Source organism: Bubalus bubalis, chromosome 14, assembly GCF_019923935.1.
Source record: "Bubalus bubalis isolate 160015118507 breed Murrah chromosome 14, NDDB_SH_1, whole genome shotgun sequence".
Taxonomy (NCBI): domain Eukaryota; kingdom Metazoa; phylum Chordata; class Mammalia; order Artiodactyla; family Bovidae; genus Bubalus; species Bubalus bubalis.
This window is the reverse complement of record NC_059170.1, coordinates 29475118-29497074: the sequence shown is the minus strand read 5'-3', so window position 1 is coordinate 29497074 and position 21957 is coordinate 29475118. Positions and strand designations below refer to the sequence as shown.

At 59.1% G+C, this 21957-nt stretch overlaps 1 protein-coding gene across 9 annotated transcripts in view; it reads left to right on the top strand.

The window, feature by feature from the left end:
• The first annotated feature begins 9837 nt into the window (after nt 1-9837).
• KCNQ2 (potassium voltage-gated channel subfamily Q member 2) overlaps nt 9838-21957 on the top strand; it is a 48608-nt gene continuing 36488 nt past the window's right edge. For all 9 annotated transcript variants that reach the window (XM_044927410.2, XM_025263846.3, XM_044927408.2 and 6 more), the window contains exon 1: nt 9838-10228. In XM_044927410.2, coding sequence (XP_044783345.2) covers nt 9933-10228 — 296 coding nt within the window. In that variant the 5' untranslated portion in view covers nt 9838-9932. The remainder of the gene's footprint in view (nt 10229-21957) is intronic.

The window sequence follows — 21957 nt, the reverse complement described above, 5'->3', positions numbered from 1 at the left end:
CCAGAGGAAAGTGGATGCCTCCTGCCACTCTCCTGAGATGTGGCCTGTCCCTCAGGCCAGCCTGGGCTGACCCCGCAGGCTGTCTGTCCCAGGAAGTGTCCTGACACACTTGGCCCAGTTAGAATTGGGGTCAAGCAGGAAAAACCTGTCAGCTTGAGACAGGCTAAGAATGAAACCAGCCCCTGACTGGGGTCAAAGGAAGCCCCCGAGCGTGGTCCCTGTGGAGACCCTCACCCTCTGGTCCCAGTGGCTGTTACAAACTCTGGTCATCCAGATGCCAAGGCTGGGGGCTATAAGCCTGTCCTGCTCCCCAGAGGGCTGTCCTTGGGCCACACTGCAAGCCCCCCAGGTGAGTGTTTCTGGAATGGGGACACAGATTGTTCCAGGCTGATGGGCTCTCAGGATAGCTTGAGGACAGAGGTGGAAGCAGTATCCCATTCCCACAGAGTCTGAGACAGTCGGGGGTCCCTGCCATGGTGGAGGGTGGGGTTTCTCGGAGGGTCTCAGTGCCTTGAGCTCCCTTGGGGATGCAGAGATTAAGGCAGGCCCAGGAAGGTGCCAGCTCCTCATATGATTCCTGGCAGGGCCCTGTGCCTCACTGCATCCCTGGTGCCCTGCTCCAGGTTAGGGGCCGAGAGGCAGAGGAGAAGAAATCCAGACCTCGCTGATCCGGAGGTGCAGTACCTCCAAGTGTCCACGTGGGGGAAGCACATGCAGCACATCTCCCAGGACTTTCCCGCTGACCTTGGGGGTGGGTCAGCACCCTGCAGAGCTGGAGTAGGCAGGGGCCTGGGTCTCCGGGCTATTCCACTTAGCGGAAGGGGCTTCAGGGGGAGGCACTGGCCACACCCGGGGACCGGCAGTGAGAAGGGGCGGCTGGGTGAGACGGCTGACCCCTGCATTACCCTAGGCGTCAGTTCTCAGACCCTCACAGGGTCGGATGCTGCTGAGGTCGCAGCCAGGGACTCAGTGCACCAGAGATGAAAGTAGGAATATTTAAAACTCAGGGTCACACAGCGCAGCCCTCACACAGCACGTAGCTCTGAAAACCACACTCACTGCAGGAGCGGGGCCTGAGGGACAAAGACAAGCAGTGGTGTTACTGAGTAAATAGTTTAACCCTGAGGGCCTTCTGGAGGGTTCTTGGGCCCTGGGGCGTCTGGATGGAATTCTGGGCAGCAGTGCAGCTGGCAAGGGTCAGGTTGCTGCGCTCTCCACCCGATGGAGACTGGGTGAAATCAGGCAGTGGGTGGACGACCCCCTAAGGTCAGGCGCTTGCGGTCGTCATGCAGCCGCCTCTGCACCTGCCTCCTCTGCTGTCCAGTTCCTGGTGTGGCCATTCGAGTTTGGGCTGAGGTCGCGGGGTGAGATGGAGGGCCCTCCCTTTGTTTTGATGGTAGGTGGGTCCTTTCCCTTGAAGTCTGGGGCAGGGGAACAGAGGAGGGGACGAAGTCCACTGGGTCGGTGGGGTGGGGGCATCAGCTTCAGAGGCGGTGGGTGGTTGGACAGGGGGTGGGTGGACGGGGTGGGCACCACAGCCCAGACGGTGCACCCTGGGATGGGGATGGTGGTACAGCCTCAGGGCTGGGGCCCAAGGATGGACACAGACCAGCACTCACACCAGGCCTAGATACCCAGGCTTCCCCGGACGATGTGGGAACTCAGACAGCAGCCTTCCTGCTGGCCATGGGGCTGGTGCCTGCAGCCTGGGTTTGGTGAGTGGTCCCTGAAGCTGGGGCCTGGGTCTGGTCTCCCACCCTCTGCTGGGCTGGTGAATAATTGAAAGCAGGAACCACCAGGACCTGACTGGCAGCTTCAGTCTGTACTTTGTATGCCTCTGAAAAATTCATGAGTCCTTGGGGCAGCAGGGTCCTGCTGAGCTGGCCGAATCTGATCTATCTCCTGCCCTCATCTCCCCAGGGTTCTCAACACCTCCCCTTAAGGCAGGAAGCACCTTCTCTCTCTCCCCCAGGGACCTGGGTGACCCTGATGGTGACAGTCCTGGGAGCAGCCTCAGACTGTTCCTGGGGATGGCTGTGGGCGTGTCTCCTCCTGGGTGCCCTGATATGTCTCTGAGTGGGGCCATGGTTGAGCCAGACTGCATGAATGTCCCTGGTATGTGTACCCAGCTATGCACACGTGTACGAGTGTGGCCTGGATGTGAAGCTTGCGGGCCTGTGTGTAGCTGTGTGGGGTGTGAGAGGAATGTGGTGGGCTGTCCTGGAGCCCACGGGGGCCAGCATGTATGCAGGTGTGTGTGCAGGCATGCGTCTCGTGCATGCTTGAGGGAGCACACATGTGCGTGCACACATATGTACATGAATGTGCTTGTACACCTACACAGGCTGTGTTGGCTCTACCTGCACTCCTGGCTGGCTGCCTCCAATCAGGTCTGAACTCCTGGGGGCGCCGTGGGTGGCTGGACAGCGGCAGCGCTGGGCAATTTTCCCGGCCCTGCAGCCATGCAGGGAGAAACCAGCCAAGTGGCTGGGCTGGCTGCTCCCAACTCTGCTGGGGTGGGTCTGGGTGGGTCATGAAGGAATGGAGCTTTGTGTCTGGAGGAGCCGCTGCTTTCTGGTGTCTCTCCGTGGAAGTTGCCTGGGGAGGAGGTAGAGGAAGGCCGGGGGGGCCACTCAGATGTGGGCTTGTGGCTGGGAACCCGGGCAGCACGGAGGTCCAGTCAGCTCACACCGAGATCTGGGCCTGGACTGTGTGCAGAGCAGGGCCTGAGGCAGGGCTAGGGGAGGTGACAGTGTCCAGGCTCTGCCTCTCTGAGGTCTGCCCTGGCAGACTGGGGGGGCTTGGAAGGGTCAGGGGGGCAGAGACCAGATCACAGTCTCTGGAGGTGATGGCTTCCAGGCTCTGCCTGTCTGGGGTCTACCCTGGCAGGGTGGGTGGGCCTGGAAGGGTCAGCGGGGCAGAGACCAGATCACAGTCTCTGGATTGTCTCTCTGAAGAAGCTTGGCAAAGTGGTCCCAGCTTCTGAAAACCATCTCATCAGGGATGCTGGCAACTCTGGGGGGCATAGGGCTGTGGCTGGGCTCATGCCAGCCCTGAGTGCCTGAAGGGCCAGCTCTCTGGGCCAGAGAGCCCACCCAGGGCTCTGGTGGCAAGAATGGTGCCAGCTGCTGTTTGAAGCTAGGTCTGTCTAGCTGGCTGACTGGGTCCAAGGCTCAGCTGCCTAGAAGGTGGGGGGTTGGGGCGGTAAAGCTGAGCCAAATGGGGAGGGGTGGGGAGGGGGCACGACCACGTTTCTGCATCCCGTGTTGGAGTTCATGAGTTTCCTCGTCCATCTCTGGCCTCTGAGCAGACCTCTTGTTTCACAGAGTAGGCAAGGCCTGGAAGGGTGCTCCACGCACCAGAAGGGCTGGGGTCTGGGCTGGATGGTGCTCCCGAAGACCTCAGCTCTCTTGGAAGGCTGCGGCTGCCCCTGCTGGGGTGGGGGTGGGGCTCCTGAGACGCTCTGTGCCTCCTGTATCCTTTCATGCCGTTGTTTCCAGTGAGTCTCCCAACACCCAGGGTCCTCATCCCCGTGTTGAGGAAGGTGGCACACATTGGAAAGGCGAGTTTGCAGAGCCAGCCCTGGAATCGATTCACTTAGTTTTACTTTAAAGCTTATATAACGCTTACTCATGCCAGGCATTGTTCTACTGCTTTGCAAACCTTAAGGCTGCACGGTCATAACAATCCTGTGGTATGTTTACTCTGATTACTCGCCATGCACAGGCTGGGAAACTGAGGGGCAGAGAGGTCCAGCACTGTGCCCAGTTACCGACAAGAGCCGTGAAACAGAAGCAAAGACTGCGGTGCTCTTTGATGGTGTGAAGGTAGAGACTGTCATCAGGTAGAAAACCCAAGGTTACTTTGTGGAACTCCGATGATGACTGTTCTGTGGCCACTTGGCCAGTGTGCCCCCCAGAGATGTTTGCCCTGCCCAGAGCCCTTCCTGGGGGAGAGCAGCTCTCCTCCCTAACACCCCAGACTCCTGCCTCTTTGCCATGAGCATTCTCATTCCTTGGCTTAGGTATTATTAGGAGCTTTAGGGAGAGAATTCATTTGTTGGCACTATTTCATACTAAGGAGTGAATGGCTAGCTTCCCAGAAATATTTGCAACTTAAGAGAAAATCTTGTTAACCTAAATCATGGTGTCTTTTAAAAATATATTTATTTATTTATTTTTGGCTGTGCTGGGTCTTCGTTGCTGCGTACAGGCTTTCTCTAGTTGTAGTGCGTGGGCTTATGGTGGTGGCTTCTCTTATTGCAGAGTACTGGCTCTAGCGTGGATGGCCTTTGGTAGTTGCAGCTCGCGGGCTTATTTGTCCTGCAGCATGTGGGATCTTCCTGGACCAGGGATCAAACCCATGTCCCCTGCATTGCAGGGTGGACTCCTAGTCACCAGATCACCAGGAACTCCCTAAATCAAGGTGTCTTAACCTCAATGCTAGCAAGATCAGTGGGTAGGGAATTCTCTGTTGTGGGGGTGGGGAGCCTGTCCTATCATCTGCGCCCTCCAGATACCAGTAGCACCTGCCCTAGGCAAGAGTGACTGGCCTAACTGGATCTTATCTCTGTGGGTGGACACCAGGAGGGGACAGGATCAGTGTATCTGAGCTGGGAGACCCTCCACAGGGGAGGGTCTATAAGAAACCAAAAAAGAGAGTGCTTGTAAGCCAGGACTGGGGTTGCCATGCATCTCCCTGCTATTTTCTGGATGCTGCTTTGTGCTGGGTGATGCTTTACAGGGTCATCTCTGTTCAGAATCCCCAGCAGCCCTGTAAGGTGGGAGCCATGGCTCTTCACTTGATCAATGAGAACCCCTGCAAAGATCCTTTGATCTGCCCAAGGTCACACAGTTGAGAGAAGCCTGTGAGGTCACCTCTGGCAGTGCCATGGGGTGGACTGCATTTCTGGTGGAGTAATTCATCAAGGGCCACCCCGCCAGAGCTCTCAGTGTGGGCTGAGGGCTCCAGCTCCGTCTAGGCAGGTGTGTCCTTGTTTGCTGGTCCAGGAATCCAGCCTTTCTGTCCCATCTCCCTGGCTTAGAGTGTGGTGACCTTGTCCTGGGTGAGGGGGCTGTGGGGAGGGACTCTGACAGCCCACAGGCCCTGGTCCAGGCTGGACAGCTCTGTCTAAAGCCTACTGGACATCTGGCCAATCAAGCCAGGCACTCAAGCGAGCCAGGGCTGGCAGTGGGCAGGCAGCCAGGACCCAGATGCTGACGCCTGTGTGTGGGCAGGGCGGCTGACCACTCTGCTGGTAGGTAGCCTGTCTCCACGGCATTGCACTCCAGTGCACATCCACCCACGGTCTACTGGGCCGCCCCCCAGCCACACAAGCCCCAGGCCAGTCATCAAGGGCCCATCCTGGCTGGAGGCTCCAGGCAACCTCCAGTTCTAGATAAAAGTGACTGTTCATTCATTCATCACCTCCTGTGGGTGGGGCCAGAGGCTGTGATGTGTGTGCAGTGGTCTGTGTGTGTGCACTAAGATGTGAGTGTGTGTGTGAGGATGTGAGTGTGTGCACAGAGCTGTGTATGTGTTTGTGTGTGTGCACGCACACACAGGGATGTGAGTGTGGCACTGCGCTCTTCTTGAGCTCCCTGTCTGTGTGGGTGGGGGATGAACAGGAGGTGAGCTAATAAGTAGCACAGTTTCCGATTGTGAACCAGAGCTGAGAGTGGGGGACCTCTCTCAGGACCCAGGGGGACCCTGGGACACCTCAGGGGAGACCCACAAGCAGGGACCTTCTGGTGCTAAAGGAGGGAACAGCATTCCTGGCAGAGGGAACAGTATACTGAAGCCCGCTTCACCTGCTTGAGCATCCTTGGAGCATCGTGTGCCCAGGGAGAGGAGCTGGAAGGGTGGGGAGCGAGTTGATCACCCAGATGAAAAGCCCATGGTGAGGAAAGTGGGGATCGACTTGCCATGGGAGCCTTGACACACAGAGAACCCAGGGGGCCTGGATCACACCTCCAAACAAGAACACATGACTTGAATGGGGACAGGGGTTACAGACTCCTTGTTTGCCTGGAGGCGTGAGAAGGGGAATGTGGGATGCCTTATAAGGAAACTATGGGCTGGCGATGACAAAGTGCACAGCCTACCAGCCCCTCTCAGAATCTCCATGTTGATTTCTGCCCATCTGTATGTGTCCAGGGCTAACTCTGCTGCCTGATCTTTTCCTGTTGTCACAGGTGACTGCGGACTCCTAGCATCAAGGTGTTATTGGTGGCTGAGGAACACGAGTTAGCTCCTGCATGCAATTAGCTGAGTTGCCAGGGGCTAGGGAAGCTTGTTGAGAGATTTGACCCTTTAAAAAGAACCTATAAATTAAATTTATATTGACTTTAGTGTGTAAGATGTTTAAAAAAAATCAATCCTTCCATGTCTTGAATCTCTTCCTCACTTCCCTGTTCCTTCCATGAGCTGGAGAAATAACACAGCCCTTCCTCTGAATAACGGAAAATTCCTTGCAAGTGGTGGGGGTGGGGGTGGGGGGCTGGACTCTGTCTGGGCAGACACTTCCTGTTGCCCCAGATCAAGGCGCTGAGACGACAGCAGCTCAGGCCCAGGTTGTGTGATTGAGAACCTGTCTCTCCTCGTTTTCCCAAATTAAGTCTTGCTTCTTGGCCTGGTGGAGCTCTCCCTCTGGGCCTCAGAGGAACCATCTGTTTTTCTGAAGGCATTGTGGTTGGGGAGGGAACTTGCTCCTTTTCTACTGGAGGAAAAGGGGTGGTGGTGAAGTAGGAAACTCTGCTTTTCAGTGTTTACCCCCCACATCCATGTGGTCACTGGCCATGGACCCAGGGTCTGAATGCAAGAACCCTCAGGGCATGCATTTTTTTGTGACCACAGGGTGTCAACAAAGCAACAGATGGGGCTCAACCAAAAGGGCTCCCACAGCAGGGTACTGCAGCCACCTCCCCTGGGGATGGCCTGCAGGACCTCGATGCTGATGGCCCTTGGCCAGGATGGACAGCCAGGGGAAACCCAGCTTCCTCTCCACTCGCTCCCCTATGCTCTGATGTCTTCAGGCCCCACTGTCTGATGTTAAGTCTGTGAAGCTAGAGTCACCACCCCCAGGCTAGTGGAAAAGTGGGTTCCTGGGAAATGCTGAGGCCGTGACCTGAGCCATGGGAAGGGTCACCACAAAGGTTCCCAAAGAGGGGATGATCCAGACCTGCTTCTAGATGGCCTCTGCCACTGGCAGCTGTGATGTCCCCACTCCCAGTGCAGGCCTCACGTGTGCCAGGCTCTGAGGGACACGATGGTGGATGAGATGCACCCAAAGGCAGGGGAGCCTGGCCAGGAAACAGGGTCACAGCCCTGTGTGCTGAGATCCCCGATGGGAATATGACAGCTCAGTGTAACCAGTGATATGGGGGATGGGAGGAGGAAGCCAAGAGAGGGCAAAAGTGTGCGTTGGTCTCAGGAGTCTCTGAGGTGGTGCTGAAAGGACAGCGCCCGACTCAAGAGTACAGGAGAAAGCTTTCTCCCCAAACTGGAGCTGGGCATCGTGTGCATCTGAATTTTTCCACTCCTCTTCTCTGGATCCTGTCAGTGCAGTCTTGGCAAAGATGGCTTGAGCCTGAAAGCTTTTCCCATCTATTTTTAAATAAATGGAATTCTTGTCGCCTGCATGAAATTCACCCCAACTGACTGTTTCCAATGACCTGTTTTGTCTGGGTGGCAGGGGTGGGAACACTGGACAGCGTGCAGTCTACTTGTGCAAGACACAAAACTGAAAGCACAGATGATTACAGGAAGGAGCCCCGAACAGCAGAAGCAGAGGTTTACAAACCTCAACACTGGGTTCACCTTCCAGAACCTCCGAGAGATGTGGTGAAGCTGTTGGTACCAACACCACTGTAGACAAGCGAGCTCAGGCCTGCACTTGAGCCAGGTCCCCTTTCAGCTGGGAGGGTGGTGCTCCCTCTCAGCACCCCAGGAGGTGATAAAGGCAGCTGGGCCCCTCTGGCCTCTGTTCCTGCCCAGGGTCTCGGACGCAGAGCCCACAGCTTGCTCCTGTCTCGATGCACCTGCACAGGTGCACCTCTGTGAACCCCCCAAGCATGAGCCCACTCTGCTCTCCCATCCAACCCCAGGGAGGGGCACCCCCAGGGAGGCACTGTGCCTAGCTCAGGTGGAACCCTGGAGTCTGGGAGGCCTCCCTTCAACAGAATGGGCTGGGTCAGCCCTCGTGGAGCATGTAGATTTGAGTCACAGGTGCTTTGTCTGGTTTCTGAGGACTGAGCGTGAGTGTCCCCCAGGTGAGTAGACCCAGTGCATGCATGATGCAATGGTCCCTTCTTTCCTTTTGTAATCCAGGTCCTCCTCCTCTTCCCTCATCCTGGGCTCAGTGGGGGTGAACCCACCTAATGCTAGCAGTTGGAGCCAGTGACCAGGCACAGAGGCAGGGAGGTAGGGTCAGGAATGTGGCCCCTGACATGCACTTGTGTGCACAGGTGTGAGCGTGGCACGCGCTGCAGTCCCCCCTTCCACATTCTAGATGACTTAGCACTGTGCCTGCACTGTCCATTATGTTTTCTGCCCAAGTGAAAAAAAAAACGCTCAAAACCAGGCCACTGGTTTTGGAACCCAAAGGGCAAACAACACGGGTGACTTGGCCCCAGGGATCCTGCTGCTTTAGGAGCCCCAAGTTACTGCTGAGGACAGCGCCAACTATTAAACAGGCTGTTCACTTGGTGGATCCCACACTGCCCACTGCATGTGGGAGGAGTCTGAATGTAGTCAGGAGGGCCACCTGCAGCCATCAACATCCCAGGTGTGCAGAGCAGGCTCCCGGGGGGCTGGTGAGAAGCTGGCAGCACTGAGTGTGCAGGGGACCCTCGGGGGCTGTGGAGTGAACCCGTTGGTCTTCCAGCAACACCGCCCCCCTCCCTGGGATATCCATGGCTAGGGGAAGCCAGCCAACTCTGCCAACTCCTCCCAAGGGGCACCCTGCTGTCTGTGTCCCAAGCCTGCCCTCATTTGTCCTGGATCGTGGCATCAATGTTGCCAGTGGCCTGAGGCCTAGGTCTTGCCCTGGGGCTGGCTTTCCAATTGCTGCTCCTGCCGCAGGCCCCTTTGGAGTCTACAGAACAAAGCCCAGGCCCCTTGGGGACTTCCAGCCCCCCCGGGGTGTCTCGGGCCTCACTTTCCTGACCATCAACGCCCCTTTTTCTGCCCCTAGGTCTCTGCAAACCCAGCCTTTCCCATGCTGTGTGCCTTCCTGGATCTGCTCTCCAAGGCCCAGTTCAGGCCACCTCTAAGGAAGTCCTAGATGCCTCCCTGCTCACCCAGGGCCCTGGGGTCTAGAGCGCCCGTCCAAATGCCTGGTCCATCTAGAGGCCAAGAGCACAAGGTCCTTGGGGACTGGGCTTTATTACAGAGAGCCTGGCAAGAGCTCCTGTCTCCCCAGCTCCAAGGTGTCCAGTCCAGATCAGCTGGTTAGAATTCAGCTGGGGCCAGGGAGAGCTGGGGGCTCTCTGGTCAGGCGGTGTGATTGCCTGGTTCCCGCCCACCCAGAGGGGACCAGGGGTCTGGATTCCCTCGTCAGGGCACACGTGGCCGCAGGAGCGGGAAGGGCTGGGCTCAGTGGCCCAGCCCGGTCCTCCCTCATCTCTTTCCCCACTGCTCCCCTCCCCTCCCCTCCCTTCCCGGCGGCGCAGGAGTTAACGGGGGGCGGGGCGAGGCGGCGGGCGGAGCCGGCGCGGCCTCGGGCCAGGCGCCCAGGCGCGCGCGGAGCTAGGTGGCCGCAACGTCCCCGCGCGCGGCCCGGGCCCGGCAGGAGCGCGGAACCGCCGCCACCGCCACCGCCGCCGCCGCCTCGGCCATGCGGCTCCCGGGCCGGGGACCTGGGCTCGGGCCCGCGCCGCCCCCCGCGCGCCGCCCTCGCTGAACCCGCGCCCGCCCGGGCGCCGCCCGGCACCATGGTGCAGAAGTCGCGTAACGGCGGTGTGTACCCTGGCCCGAGCGGGGAGAAGAAGCTCAAGGTGGGCTTCGTGGGGCTGGACCCCGGCGCGCCCGACTCCACCCGGGACGGCGCGCTGCTCATCGCCGGCTCCGAGGCCCCCAAGCGCGGCAGCATCCTGAGCAAGCCGCGTGCGGGTGGCGCGGGCGCTGGGAAGCCCCCCAAGCGCAACGCCTTCTACCGCAAGCTGCAAAATTTCCTCTACAACGTGCTGGAGCGGCCGCGCGGCTGGGCGTTCATCTACCACGCCTACGTGTGAGTGCCCACCCGGGCGGGGGCGCGGGTCGCGGGGCACCGGGCCAATCGGCCGCTGGTGGCCCGCGGGCGCGCAGCTGCAGGGGACGAGGGCCTCCGTCTGTGTCCGGGCGCCCGCGTCGGTCACACCGTGTGCCTGGGGTCCCTTGGTTCAAGCGGGGGACGGAGGTCGGAGAGCGATTTTGGAGACCTACGGTTGAAAGGAGTTCTGGGATCCGGCGTTCAGGTCCGGGCGGGGGCGTCTGTCCCCCTCCCCCGCCCGCCCGCCCGCGGCCTGGTTGGGTTACATCAGCCCCTCCCCCGCAGGATGGGGAGCCTTGCAACGCCCCAGCTTCCCCTCCTCAGCCCCAGAGGCCCCTCCCCACGGTCGCTGTACGGAACAAAGGGCCGGCCTGGGAGGAAGCGCATCGCTGCCCGTCCTGCCATTGGATCTGGACTCCTGGGGGGCCCCCTCTAGATGGGTTCCCCCAAAGAAAGGGAAATGGGGGAGGGGCTGGCTTACCCTTCCCCATCCCCCCAAGCCGCTTGGTCTTCGTCCAGGCTGAGCGCCCGGATTGCTGAAATGGGGAGGGGTCCAAATCTTACTCTCCTCCCCAGCCCTAGGCCCAGGGCAGTTAGCTGGCTGTCCTGTCCCGTGGCACCTGCACCCATCCCTGAGCTGTCCTGAACCCCCACTCTCCCTCCGCGCAGCGCGGCCCTGACCCCTCTCAGCAGCAAGAGGGGCAGGTGTATGCCTGAGGCCCGTGTGCACATTCTGGGCTCTGGACCCCTTCCTTGGCAGAGCGGACCCCCAGGAGAAGGGGTGCCACCATCCTGGAGCCACCCGCCCTGGCCTTGGAAGGGCTGCCGGTGTCCCCAGGCCCAGTGTTTAGGGAGCTCCTGGCTCCTGAGGCAGGGCTGGTGGCCAGGGGCCAGCATGTGCACATGGGTGTTTGCATGTGTGTGGCGTTTGTGCCTGTGTGAGTGTGTGTGCACCCATGCCGGTGGCGTGCATGGCTTCTGAGCCTGCAGGCGCTGTCTCCTATCCCAGCCAGCCTGGGGCCGGGACTCGGCCATTTTGTGAGAAGAGGCATTTTGGGATGGGAGTGAGGGCTGAATTCTGGGAAACCATCTCCTACCAACTGAGGGCCCACCTAGAACAGACACTGTGTGCCCCAAGAGCGTGCTGTGCCCTGTGAGTGTGTGCTCTGTATGGACCCTCTGTGGGAGGGGGGAGAAGACCCTGGGAGGGAAGTGCCCAGCTGCTGAGGAGTGGGTGTCCTGGGGGTCACCATGGCCCTGGAGACCTCCTGGGCACTGTCCCCAGAGGTTCCCCTGGCACCGCATCAGCCCTGCCGACCCTGAGGAGGTCGCTCCACCCTGGTAATCCCCCTGGGCGGATGTGCCCAGGTGTGCTCCTCACCCTTGGAAGAACCCTGTCTTCTCTCCTGCCAGGCTGGGGCTCAAGGGGGTCCTGGGGGCCGGCTCTGGCCAGCAGGTCCTGGCCTGAGGTGACCTCTGACCCATGGACACAGCCCACGGTGCCCCCACTCCTGTTTGACCTACAGTGGGGCTACTGGAGGGTTTTCTGTGCTTTGGCACTAAGGTCCCAGCTGGCAGGGCTTCCCAGGCCCCCTCTATTGGCCCCTCCATGCCCAGCCTGAAGCGGTCAGCCGTCTGTGCTTCCTGCGTCCAAAGCTGTAGGGATAGTGTGTGGGGCCAGGGTCCAGGCAGCCACTCCCAGGGTGGGGTCTCTGTTGCCTCCTTTTCAAGTGTCCCTAAGTCAGGACAAGTGGGCCTGCAGCGCATGGGGGCTCTGGGGCAGTAAAGGGGCCCGGCTGCCCCTGCCCCCAAGGCGCTGTGGAGGTGAACTGTGTGGGGCCTCCCCTCACCTGGCCCCGGGATACTCCCTGGACAGCGACATCTCTGTCCTCTCTTGTTCATCAACCATCACCCGGTCCCCGAGCATGGAATTCACCACTGTCCCTAGGCCCCGCCCATCCTTGGGGCCCAGGCCTTCAGTCTCAGGAGATCTTTTCTGCCCTCATTCTGGTCCCCGAGGGTGTGGACTCCCCTGTGCACACTGCCAGCCTCCCCCCACCCCCCCAGCAGGGACCGACACTACTCAGTTTGGTTTGTTGATTCATTAATTAAGCCAGTTCAAGCCCCTCCTGAGCTGGGCCTGGGGGAGCCATGGGGGCAGGGAGCATTGTGGTGGGGTGGGCAGCGCTGCCTTCCTAGGCCACCTTCCTCTGCCTTTTGCCACCGAAGCCTGGCTTCTGGAAGGCAGGGGTGTGCTGGACCCTCTGAGCATCAGAGGAGGGGAAGGAGGCGGCTGCCTTGTGGCCCCCCCGGCTTGGTGGACATCAGGCCAGGTCCCGTCTCCCTCTCTCCCACCCTTTGCAGAAGGGGCCGTCTCTTTGAACGTGCCTCTAGGCCTGGAGCTATGGCCATCACTGCCTCTGCCTGGGAGCGGCCCCAGAAACACTTCTGAAGGCAGGAGGCTTCCCTGAGTATGGAGGGATCTCAGATCAGGTGGAGGGCAGGCCGCCTTGCCCAGCCCCGAGGTCCCTTCCTCTGCTTGGGCTGGAGGGAGAGCGGTCCCTGAGCCGTCAGACCCCTCCCCACATGACTCCTTCCCCTGGGCGGGCAGGCTGGCGTTGTGGGGGATCTGCTTGAGGCCTGAGTTAGGAGGAGAGAGGAACCACACATCTTGTGGGCCTGCAGTCTGCCGGTCTCAGGTTTTTCTCATTTTGTGGCCCCATTTTCACTGGTGGGAAGACCAAGGCAAGGGGTAGAATTCCGGAGTTGCCCCACTCACCCCAGAAGGGGTCTCTACCCAGAGCTTGGGTGCAGATTGGCTAACTTCCAACATCCGAAAGCCACTAGGAGTTGCCAATGAAATGGTGTTTAAAATAGGCAGATGTAAAATGCTGGCGATGCAGGGCAGGGACTGACCCCTGGAGACCAGGGCTTATCTCACCAGCTCACTGCTGTGAGTTGCCTTCTCTTGGGCTGGTACACCGAGCCTCCTCTATCCTCAGATGGCGTCAGCTAGACCTCCGGTGGCCTGCAACGGTTTGGGCCTGTGGCTGGGGGCAGCGGGATGGGGGTCTGGGACCTTGGGGCCATATACTCATCCTCTGCATGGCCTTGGATAACCCAGTTGGCTCCACATCTGGTCACGTGCAGGCTGCCTGCTGCCCCTTCTCATCCGTCTGTCCTCAGTGGGCAAGGCTGGACCTCACGGGCTGGTCACTCTTCTCCTCGCCCTGACTGCCTTTGGGGGTGAGTGTGGGCCCAGGGCAAGTGACCAGGGCTCTGCTTTGAGAGGAAGCTAGAGTCTGAATGGCCATGTCCTCAGCTCCTTCCAGCTCCCAGACTCCCCCACTGTCCTGAGGAGGAAGTGACTATTGATTGGAGAGTTGGAGAATCTTATGGAAATTTCCCCAAAGGTGAGAAGGTAGGAGGATTGTGGTTTCCAGGGAGACCAGGGCTTGGCTGATTGTCTCTGGCCGCCCGTCTGGAGACCTCAGGCCTCCTTGTAGGATTTCCCTCCCGCAACCATGAAATGTTTTTTAATCATGTGTCTAATTACACTGGGCTGTGATGCCCCACAGACAGTCTGTGTCTTCAAGGTAACAGTCAGTTGAAAGCTCTGTTCTTGACAGTTTCACAGATGAGAACAAAGAAAGACCTCTGTTTTGTTAGAAATCAGTACAAGTCAAACTTCACAACTTGTCTTTTCGGAGATTCTTGCGGGGCAGGGGGGACCATTGAATGGGAACCGCACCTGAAAACGGCTCACCCTGGAGTGTCTGTAGAGGGACCGGGTCATTTCTGAGAGCATAGACTGAGTTCAGCAGTGGAGGGAGTGTCTAAGGGGGTGTCTTCCCCTGTTTGTTTGAGTCAGTCAATGAATGCTCAGACTCTGTTAATCCCAGCGCTCCGGCTAAGCAGAGGCCGCTTCTGCTCCTGGCTGTTGCTCACAATACCTTCTGAGTCCCCCCTAGTGAGCCCACCAGGCTGCCCCTACCCTTGGGAGTGGGGTTCTGAACCCACTGGAGAAGGAACAGGGTCCAGGGGACTGAGGGTACTTTGGGCCTTTCATGGGAGGTGCTGAGGGCCGGGGAGGTGGAAGAGACCATGGGGAGGGCTGAGCCTCCATACTGAGGCGCGTGAGGAGGACGGGAGGGGGGCAGGGGGCGGGGCCAGGGGGTCACTGGAAGCTGCTGCCCTTCCAGGGGTGAAGTGTGTGAGGGACGTTGGTCCATGTCCGATACCTCGTTACTACAAACCGTGCTGCTGGGTTAGCTGGTAGGCGGGTCACTGAAAACATTCTTGAGTATAAATGCAGGCTGTTTCCTGGGTGGGCACATGTATTAGTACCAGATGTCACCTCATCATCTCCACACCCCTCTTAGGTGCGGCCTGAGGTTATAACCAGTGATGGTTCAGAGGACATGTGTGGGTGAAGGCGGGTGGGTGGTGGGGATGGGGGGCTCCAGACGAGCCTGGTAGGGATCCTGCCCCCACAGCCACTTCTGGAGCAGGGCCCTGCGTGTCTGTGTCTGTGACGTGGGGACACAGTTCTGGGCTTGTCTCCTGTGAATCACTCAACACAGCGCCCGGCGTGTGTGACGGTCACGGGGTCCTGGCTACATCATGAGTTGCTCCGCAGGAGGAATTCTGGGCAGATGGAGGTGGGCACATCTGGGACAGCACCCTGGGCCATCCGCCCTCAGCCCAGCCCTTAGCCCAGTCAGGCATGTTCTCAGTCCCATTGGCCAGGGGCTGGTCTGGACAGGGGTTCAGGGCTGCTGTGAACGTGGCCGCACGATTAGACCCGGGGCCCAGTCTGATGCTGCGTGTTTGTCCAGGGGGACTGGCCATTCCCTAAAGGACCTCGCTTGTTCTGCCACTGTCCAGGTGCTGGGGGAGGTCTTCCTTTCATCGCTAAGTGGTCCTAGCACCTGGTACTTCCAAGTGAGGAAGCCACACGGTTTTGGTTTGAAAAGCACCATGGTGGACAGGTTGTAGCCATGGACCTCAGACCATAAAGGGGACTTCAGATTTCCCTGTGGGCTATGTGCCGATGAGCAGCTGTATGGTGACTTAGCGCCATGCAGGCCACCAGGAGGGAGCCCACCTCCAGATGGCACTGCCCCAGGTGCCCGGCTGTGCTTTTTGACAGCTCTGCAGCCCCGGGAACCAGGCCTCACCTGTGCCCTCCCGGCTGCAGCCCACCCAGCCAGAAAGGCTGCGCCAGTTTGGTGACAGCTGAAAGAAGAGGGGCCTGCAGTCCTGCATTGTCCCCCGGGGACTCCGCCTTCCACATCAGGGAGGGTTTGACAAAGCTGCCCCCCTCCCTCCACTTTTGCGGGCTGCCATTGTCCAGTGAATGTTCTCACTTCCCTGAGAGCTGGTGGGGTGACGGTGAACCCCGAAACCTCTCTCGGTGACGTGGGTGTGTGCGGGAGGGGTCTGGGACAGAGATGACTATTTCTAAAGGCTGTCTGTTCCTCGCGTGAATCAGGGCAGCCTTGGCCAGCGTTGGAGGCAGGTGGTCCGGGGGCTGTTTTGAACACAAATGGTCTGGAGTTAGAGGCTGAAGTCTGTTGTTTGAAGCTGGGTGGCACCAAGCTTTCCATTCATCCAGGAGGAAGCCAGGCTGGGGAGGCTTGGGTCTCCAGGGCCCTTGATCCTCCTGAGGGGTTGCTGCAGAGCCGCAGCCCACATCCCCCAATTTGCTCTGAGTTTGGGTGGCTTCCTCCGCAGCCCAGTCAGAGCCTGTGGGGGTGGCGGGCCCCAGAGTTCCCGGTTGTGAAGGCCTGGGTGTGGGAAGTGTGTGTTCTACCACGGAAAGGGGTTCCCTTGGGAACAGGCAGGATGGTGCCCCTTGGAGGGAGAACAGGGCTTTTGTCAGGTGTCATGACACTGGGGCACGAGCCCAGGTGAGCCTGTCTCATGAAGATCCAAGGCCATGTACTGGCGAGTGGGGCCACCAGCACTCAGCCAGGCAGGTGATGGTCAGGGCCCTCGGCTTCTCTAGCAGGTCCAAGGACATGGTGAAACCCCTGTCCTGAGGAAGATCTGCCTGCGGGGGGCTCTCACTTCTCCTTGGCCACCAGCTTCCCAGACAGAGTCTTGGTCCCACTGCCCAGCATCTGGGATTGGCCAAAGGAAGGGGACACCAGACAGGCAGGCCTTTCCCAGCAGCTCCTTGTAGAGGCCATGGTGGCTTCACTCAGTTGAAATGGGAGGTTGGGTGTGTTCCAGCTTCCATCCCTGAGTCTGACTTTCACCCTCAGGATGTGCCCAGATCTGAGTGTTCTTAGGCTCTGCCTGCTATCTGTCTTGAATACAATTAGTTGTTTATTTTTTTTGGATTACCTGGAATAATTTTGTAACGGTGCAGAACATGTTTGCTCCAGAAAGTCCTATGAGGAGTTGTTGGAAACTGTCCTGAGCGATCCCTTGCCATCCGCAGTGGTGGCAGGTCTCAGCTCCCAGGCTGTTCCTGGCAGTCTGCTGCGTGCGGCCCCTACCCAGGCCCCTTCCTCCTCTAGGTCCTGTCTGGCCCCCCTTCCCTCCTTGGAGCCTCAGTCTTGACCCAACTAGAGAGCTTAGAACTCTTGAGTTTGCTTTTCCATTTAATGCTTGGAAAAATACTTGAAAGGTTTGTCTGAGGAAAAGGCCAGTTTCTCCTGGGATCCCAGGCTTTGGGGAAGGAAGTGGGGTCATGGGGGGTGCAGAAGTGGGGGGAGCCTGGGCAAGCACCTGCTGATCTGTTTCTGTTCCTGCAAGTAGGGCCCTGAGGGACTGCCAGTCGTGCTGGGCCGTATCCACGGGGGAGACGGAGCCTTGATGTAGGATGTAGTGGCAGTACCGGGATGGCCCTCCAGCAGGAGGGCAGGGTCTGATGCAGGGTTCTGACTTTCACCGGAGGAACAAGAAGTGGGAGTGTTTAGAGCTCAGCCTCTGGTGGGGGGTTGCTGGGGTCGGGATGGGAGGCTGCGTCCTGTGTGACTGGAGGGCCGGGCAGGGCGCTGGCCGTGGTCCTGATCAGGAACCCTTGGCTGTTTCTCCCTGTGAACTCTGTGCAGGACTGTGGAGAGCGGGGTCTTTGTCCACGAGTGGCTGGCGCGGGGAAGGGGCTCCTGGGGCAGACGCATGGCCACCCTTTGTCTAGACCACTTGCTTCTGTCTCCAGATTCAGCTGTTTGTGCTTAGAGTGCTCTTTCTTCCTTGGTTAACGTTCTCCAAGATGGTTCTCTCCAATCTGCAGTTTAATTAGCTGAGAGCTGAATTAATATCTTCTGGATGGAAACCCAGTGTTTCAGGCCATGCAGTGGGCAGACAGCACCGCGTGGTCTGAGAGAGGGGGCTGGCGGCCTCTTAGAGAAGCACTTGGTTATGGTGCATTATCCTTTCTGATTCTGAATACTGCACACGTCCACTGTAGGAGACAGAGAACATGCAGAAAACCCGAGGAGGCGCGTTTGTCATTCCTGATCTGTTTCCGAGCATCTGTGTTTCTCAAAGGAGATCAGATTCAGACTCTGTCACCCTCCTTCACACTGACCGTGCGCAGTGGGGATTTACCCGTGGAGTCAGACAAGCCTCAGTTGGGCAAATATTGGACTTTGTCTCTGTCATCAAGGCTCCCCGTCTCTCCGGAGCAGGGGAAAAGGTGGCCCTGTCCCTGATCCCTTACCCTGCGCCCTTGGTGGCTCTAGGTACTGGCCTGGGGAGGGGCCCAGGAGGGGGCTTGTTAAAATGAAGTCCTGCCCGAGGGTGAGCCCTCCATTGCTGGAGGCATGAAGTGCAGGCTGAAAGGATGCTGGGGGTGTCTGTAAAGGACCAGTGAGCTGGGAGCCATGGGAATGCGGTGGGAGGACCAGCATGAGAGCTGCTTGGAGGGTCTTCAGAAGAGTCTGGGGGAGCAAGCCTGGCCGTCCTGTCAACCTGGGGGCAGTGGGTGGGGGATGAATCAATGAGAGATCCTGAGTCAGGAGAACAGTGGTTGGGGTGCCCTGAGCCCTGAGTGGCTCCTGTGCTCACAAAGGGGATGTTGGATACCAGGGGTGTAGTCCAAACTGACCCCCTCATTGGGGGAGTCCCTCTCCCCCAAAAGCTGGTGTCTGCCCTGTGTTCTGAGCCCAGAAGCCTGTCCACAGCAGTGTGCCCTTGGGGGACCCGTCCCCACCCCACTCCTGCCCAGGCTTCCACGTGGCAGGGCTGTGGGACCTGTAGGGGCCAGAGTCAGCCATGCTGACTGCCTGATCAGGGCAGTTCCCCAAAGGTGCCTGTGTTGGGGGAGTGTGTGGCAGGCCTGGGGGACACACCTCCAGATGGGGCCCCCAGAGTGAGCTGAGCCTGGGGGAGTCCAGGCCTTACGAGGACAGAACTCAGTGAAAACCATGGAAGAACACACACCTGGAGGAGACCCTCTCCCACGACTGAGGAAATCAACCAGCTAGTGGCTGCCTGCTCCCTGCGAGTGGGTGCTGAGGCTTCTCTAGGGGAGGCTGGGGCCCTTCTTGTCCCCAGAGGCCTCAGAGCAGTGTCTTTCCTCTAAGGATGTGTCAGGTTCCCTGCTGGCAGGGGTGTGGGAAGCAGTGTGTTGGGAGGGGTAGGCTGTCTGAGACTTTCTTAGAGGGAAGCTGAGGCCCAGGTGAGAAGGCTGGCCTGGGCACAAGCATGTGGATGGGGCTTCACCTGCTTCTTCAGAGCCTGACAACCTGCCCGTCTTTCTTCTGTAATCGAGGTGAAACTCACAGAATGTACAATTAGTCATTCCAAAGTGGCCAATTGGGGGCATTTTTTGGGTTCACAGTGAGGGGCAGCCACCAGCTGTCTCTGGTCTTGGGATGTGTTTGTCCCCCTCTAAGACACCTGAGCCCATCCAGTCTGTCTCCCCACCTCCAGCCCCTGGGGCCATAGCTCCTGTTCTGGGCATTTCATGGGAGCGGATCACATACTGTGTGACTTTCGCATCTGGCTTCCTTCACTGAGCGTCATGTGTTAAGGTTCATCCAGGTTGTGACCTGGGTCAGTGCTTTGCTCCCCTTAAAGGCTGAGCATGTTCCACTGCAGAGGGGCCAGTTGCCCACTGTGCATCTGCTGATGACCTGTGGGGTGTCCCCCTCAGCCTGGGGTGTCTGGAGCTGCTGTGAACACTTGAGTTCATGGCTCTGTGTGGACACACGCAAACATTTCCTGTTTTTAATGAGTGCGTTTGCTGCCTGTGAACTCATGTGTGGCCAGGCTCCCTGGGGTGTGCCGTACTCTCCTGGTCCCATGACCCCCACCCTCTGCCTTCAGAAGCCTCTGGGTCCCTTGGGCCTCTGTCCGTGGCCCCTTCTTGCCTCCTTACTCCCAAACTGTCTGGCGGGTCTGCACTATCGAGCCTTGTCTGATGGAGGCTGTGGGCTGGAGCTGACCTTGCCCTTTGTCAGGATGTGGGCCCACTCCGTGTGCGGGTTCTGGCTGCACACTGAGGGGACGGATGAGCAGAGCAGGTGAAGAGAGCTAGCACCAGGATGATTGGGGGTGCCAGGAGAGAAACTGGAGGGAGGTGGGGGCCTCTTGCAGAAGGTGACGCTGAGCATGGCACCTGGGCATGAGGAGGGGGGCAGCCCTGCACTGGGGGTGCATCAGAGAGTGCTGGGCAGTAGAGGAGAGCGTGCAAAGGCCCTGGAGCAGGGAAGCTGGTGGGAAGAGATGGGCGCTCCTCCAGGTGTCTTGGTAGGGTGTCGGGTGGTGGGAATGGGGAATAGAGAGGTGGGTTGCCGTCAGGACACACTGGAGGAAGAGTCTGGTGGAGCACGCCTGAGATGGGGTCTTGGCAGGGAGGACCCCTGATGGGGGCTGTGAGCCTAGTGGGGACTGTTGTGTCTGAGGAGGCTGGGGATGACGAGGGGACCCATCCATGTGTGCAGGCTGGCCGTGGGTGGACTCTGATGGGGGATGGAGGGGAAATTCCAAGGCCATCCAGTGGTTAACATTGCAAGCTTCCACTGCAAGGGGCACAGGTTCAAACCCTGGGCAGGGAACTAAGATCCTGCATGCCGTGTGGCTAAAATAAACACACAAACAAAAAATACCCCAAAACCTGTTTGACATGGGATGGAGGAGGGTGCTCAGGTGAGCCTTTGTCCAGTGCTGGCTCTGGGTGCAGACAGGTGACTACTGGAGAGTGATCCCATGTGCAGCGGCCATCTTGGGGACAAGATGGGAGGGGCTGGGGAAGTGGCCTCTGTGGGTGCTGAGCCAGTGGGTTTCCTGCCAGGGCCCCAGGGGTCCTCCTGTCTGGCCTGGCCCCAGGGGACAGCCCTTCCTGTAGCTCCCAGAGCCCCTGGGGCTTCACCACAGATGTCTACTCTTTTGGGGGTACTGGGGGGGGTCCCTTGGAACCTGGGACTTCTGACTGGTGCATGGTCAGGGGACAACGCTTGGGAAGGGTAGGACCAGACATTCACCAGATTCTCCCTGTGGCTGAGGCTTTGGAGGACAAGAGCCATCTGAGGTACTGGCCAGGGGGAGCATAAGGGGTCCCCCGAGCACGCCTTCCTGCCCTGGGTGTTGGGAGAGAGAGGGCTGGATGTGGGGGTTGCTGTGGATGTGGAGTGACCTCTGGTCCAGCAGGGAGCAGGGGAAGGCGTTGGGGGCCAGAACAAGGGAGGCCAAGGTCATTTGTAGAGGCCTTGAATGCTGAGTCTGAAGCTGAACCTTCCCAGTGTCTGAGATTCCTGGGTCAGAGCCTGTCAGGTCCAAGGCACTGATTGAGCTCATGCTGTTTGCGAGGTTCCCAGGGCCCACCTCCTTCACCGCCATGGCCTTAGGTTCAGGTGGTGCCTCCAAGTGTCTTCTGTTCTCCTGGCAGCAGGCTTGATTGGCCTGGCTGGGCTGCAGTGGACAGGGCGCTGCCCCATTGGTGGCCCAGGCTCCAGGGAAGAGGTCTGCATGGAACCTCCAGCTCCCTCTGATCCTGGCAGGATGACGAGTGGTTCCCTGCATCTGCTTTGCACCTCGAACAGCCGTCAGGAATCCAGGCTTCCTGTCGCTCCCAGAGATTGGACGTGGCAGTGGATCCTGGAGGCAGAGCAGTTTATTAGGCAGTGAAATTAGATTCCAGGCTGTGGCGCCGGCTGCGGTCCTGAAGGACGAGGCAACGGGAGGTTCCCCAGGGACCTCACACTGGTGGCTCCCCCTCCCCCGGTCTCTCCTGGCTCCTGGGTCACCCGGCCCCCAGGGAGGCACAGTCTTATCAGAATGGATGTTATTCTGGGGACCCCGCCAGTGGAAGGGGAGCTCAGGCTTGGCCCCCATGGCCGCAGTGAGCAGCTTCACAGCCTCTGTGCTCCTTCTGTGCTCTCATCTGTAAAATGGACACACACTTTCCCCGTCTGTCACTTGTTGGGTGCCTGGAGCATAGCAGACATGCTGTGAATTCCAGCCTGGGGGTGGGGCTCGATGTCAGTGACCCCTTCCCACTCTCCTCTCCCAGCTCTGGGGCCTGGGGGCGAGCAAATGGGTGATAGCAACACGACTATTTTTCCTCCCAACCCTGCCACCTGCTTATGAGAGGTTTATCTCATTAAGGGCTTCCCAGGTGGCACTTGTGGTAAAGAATGCGCCTGCCAGTGCAGGAGACGTAAGAGATGTGGGCTCGATCCCCGGGTCAGGAAGATCCCCTGGAGGAGGGCATGGCAACCCACTCCGGTATTGCCTGGAGAATCCCATGG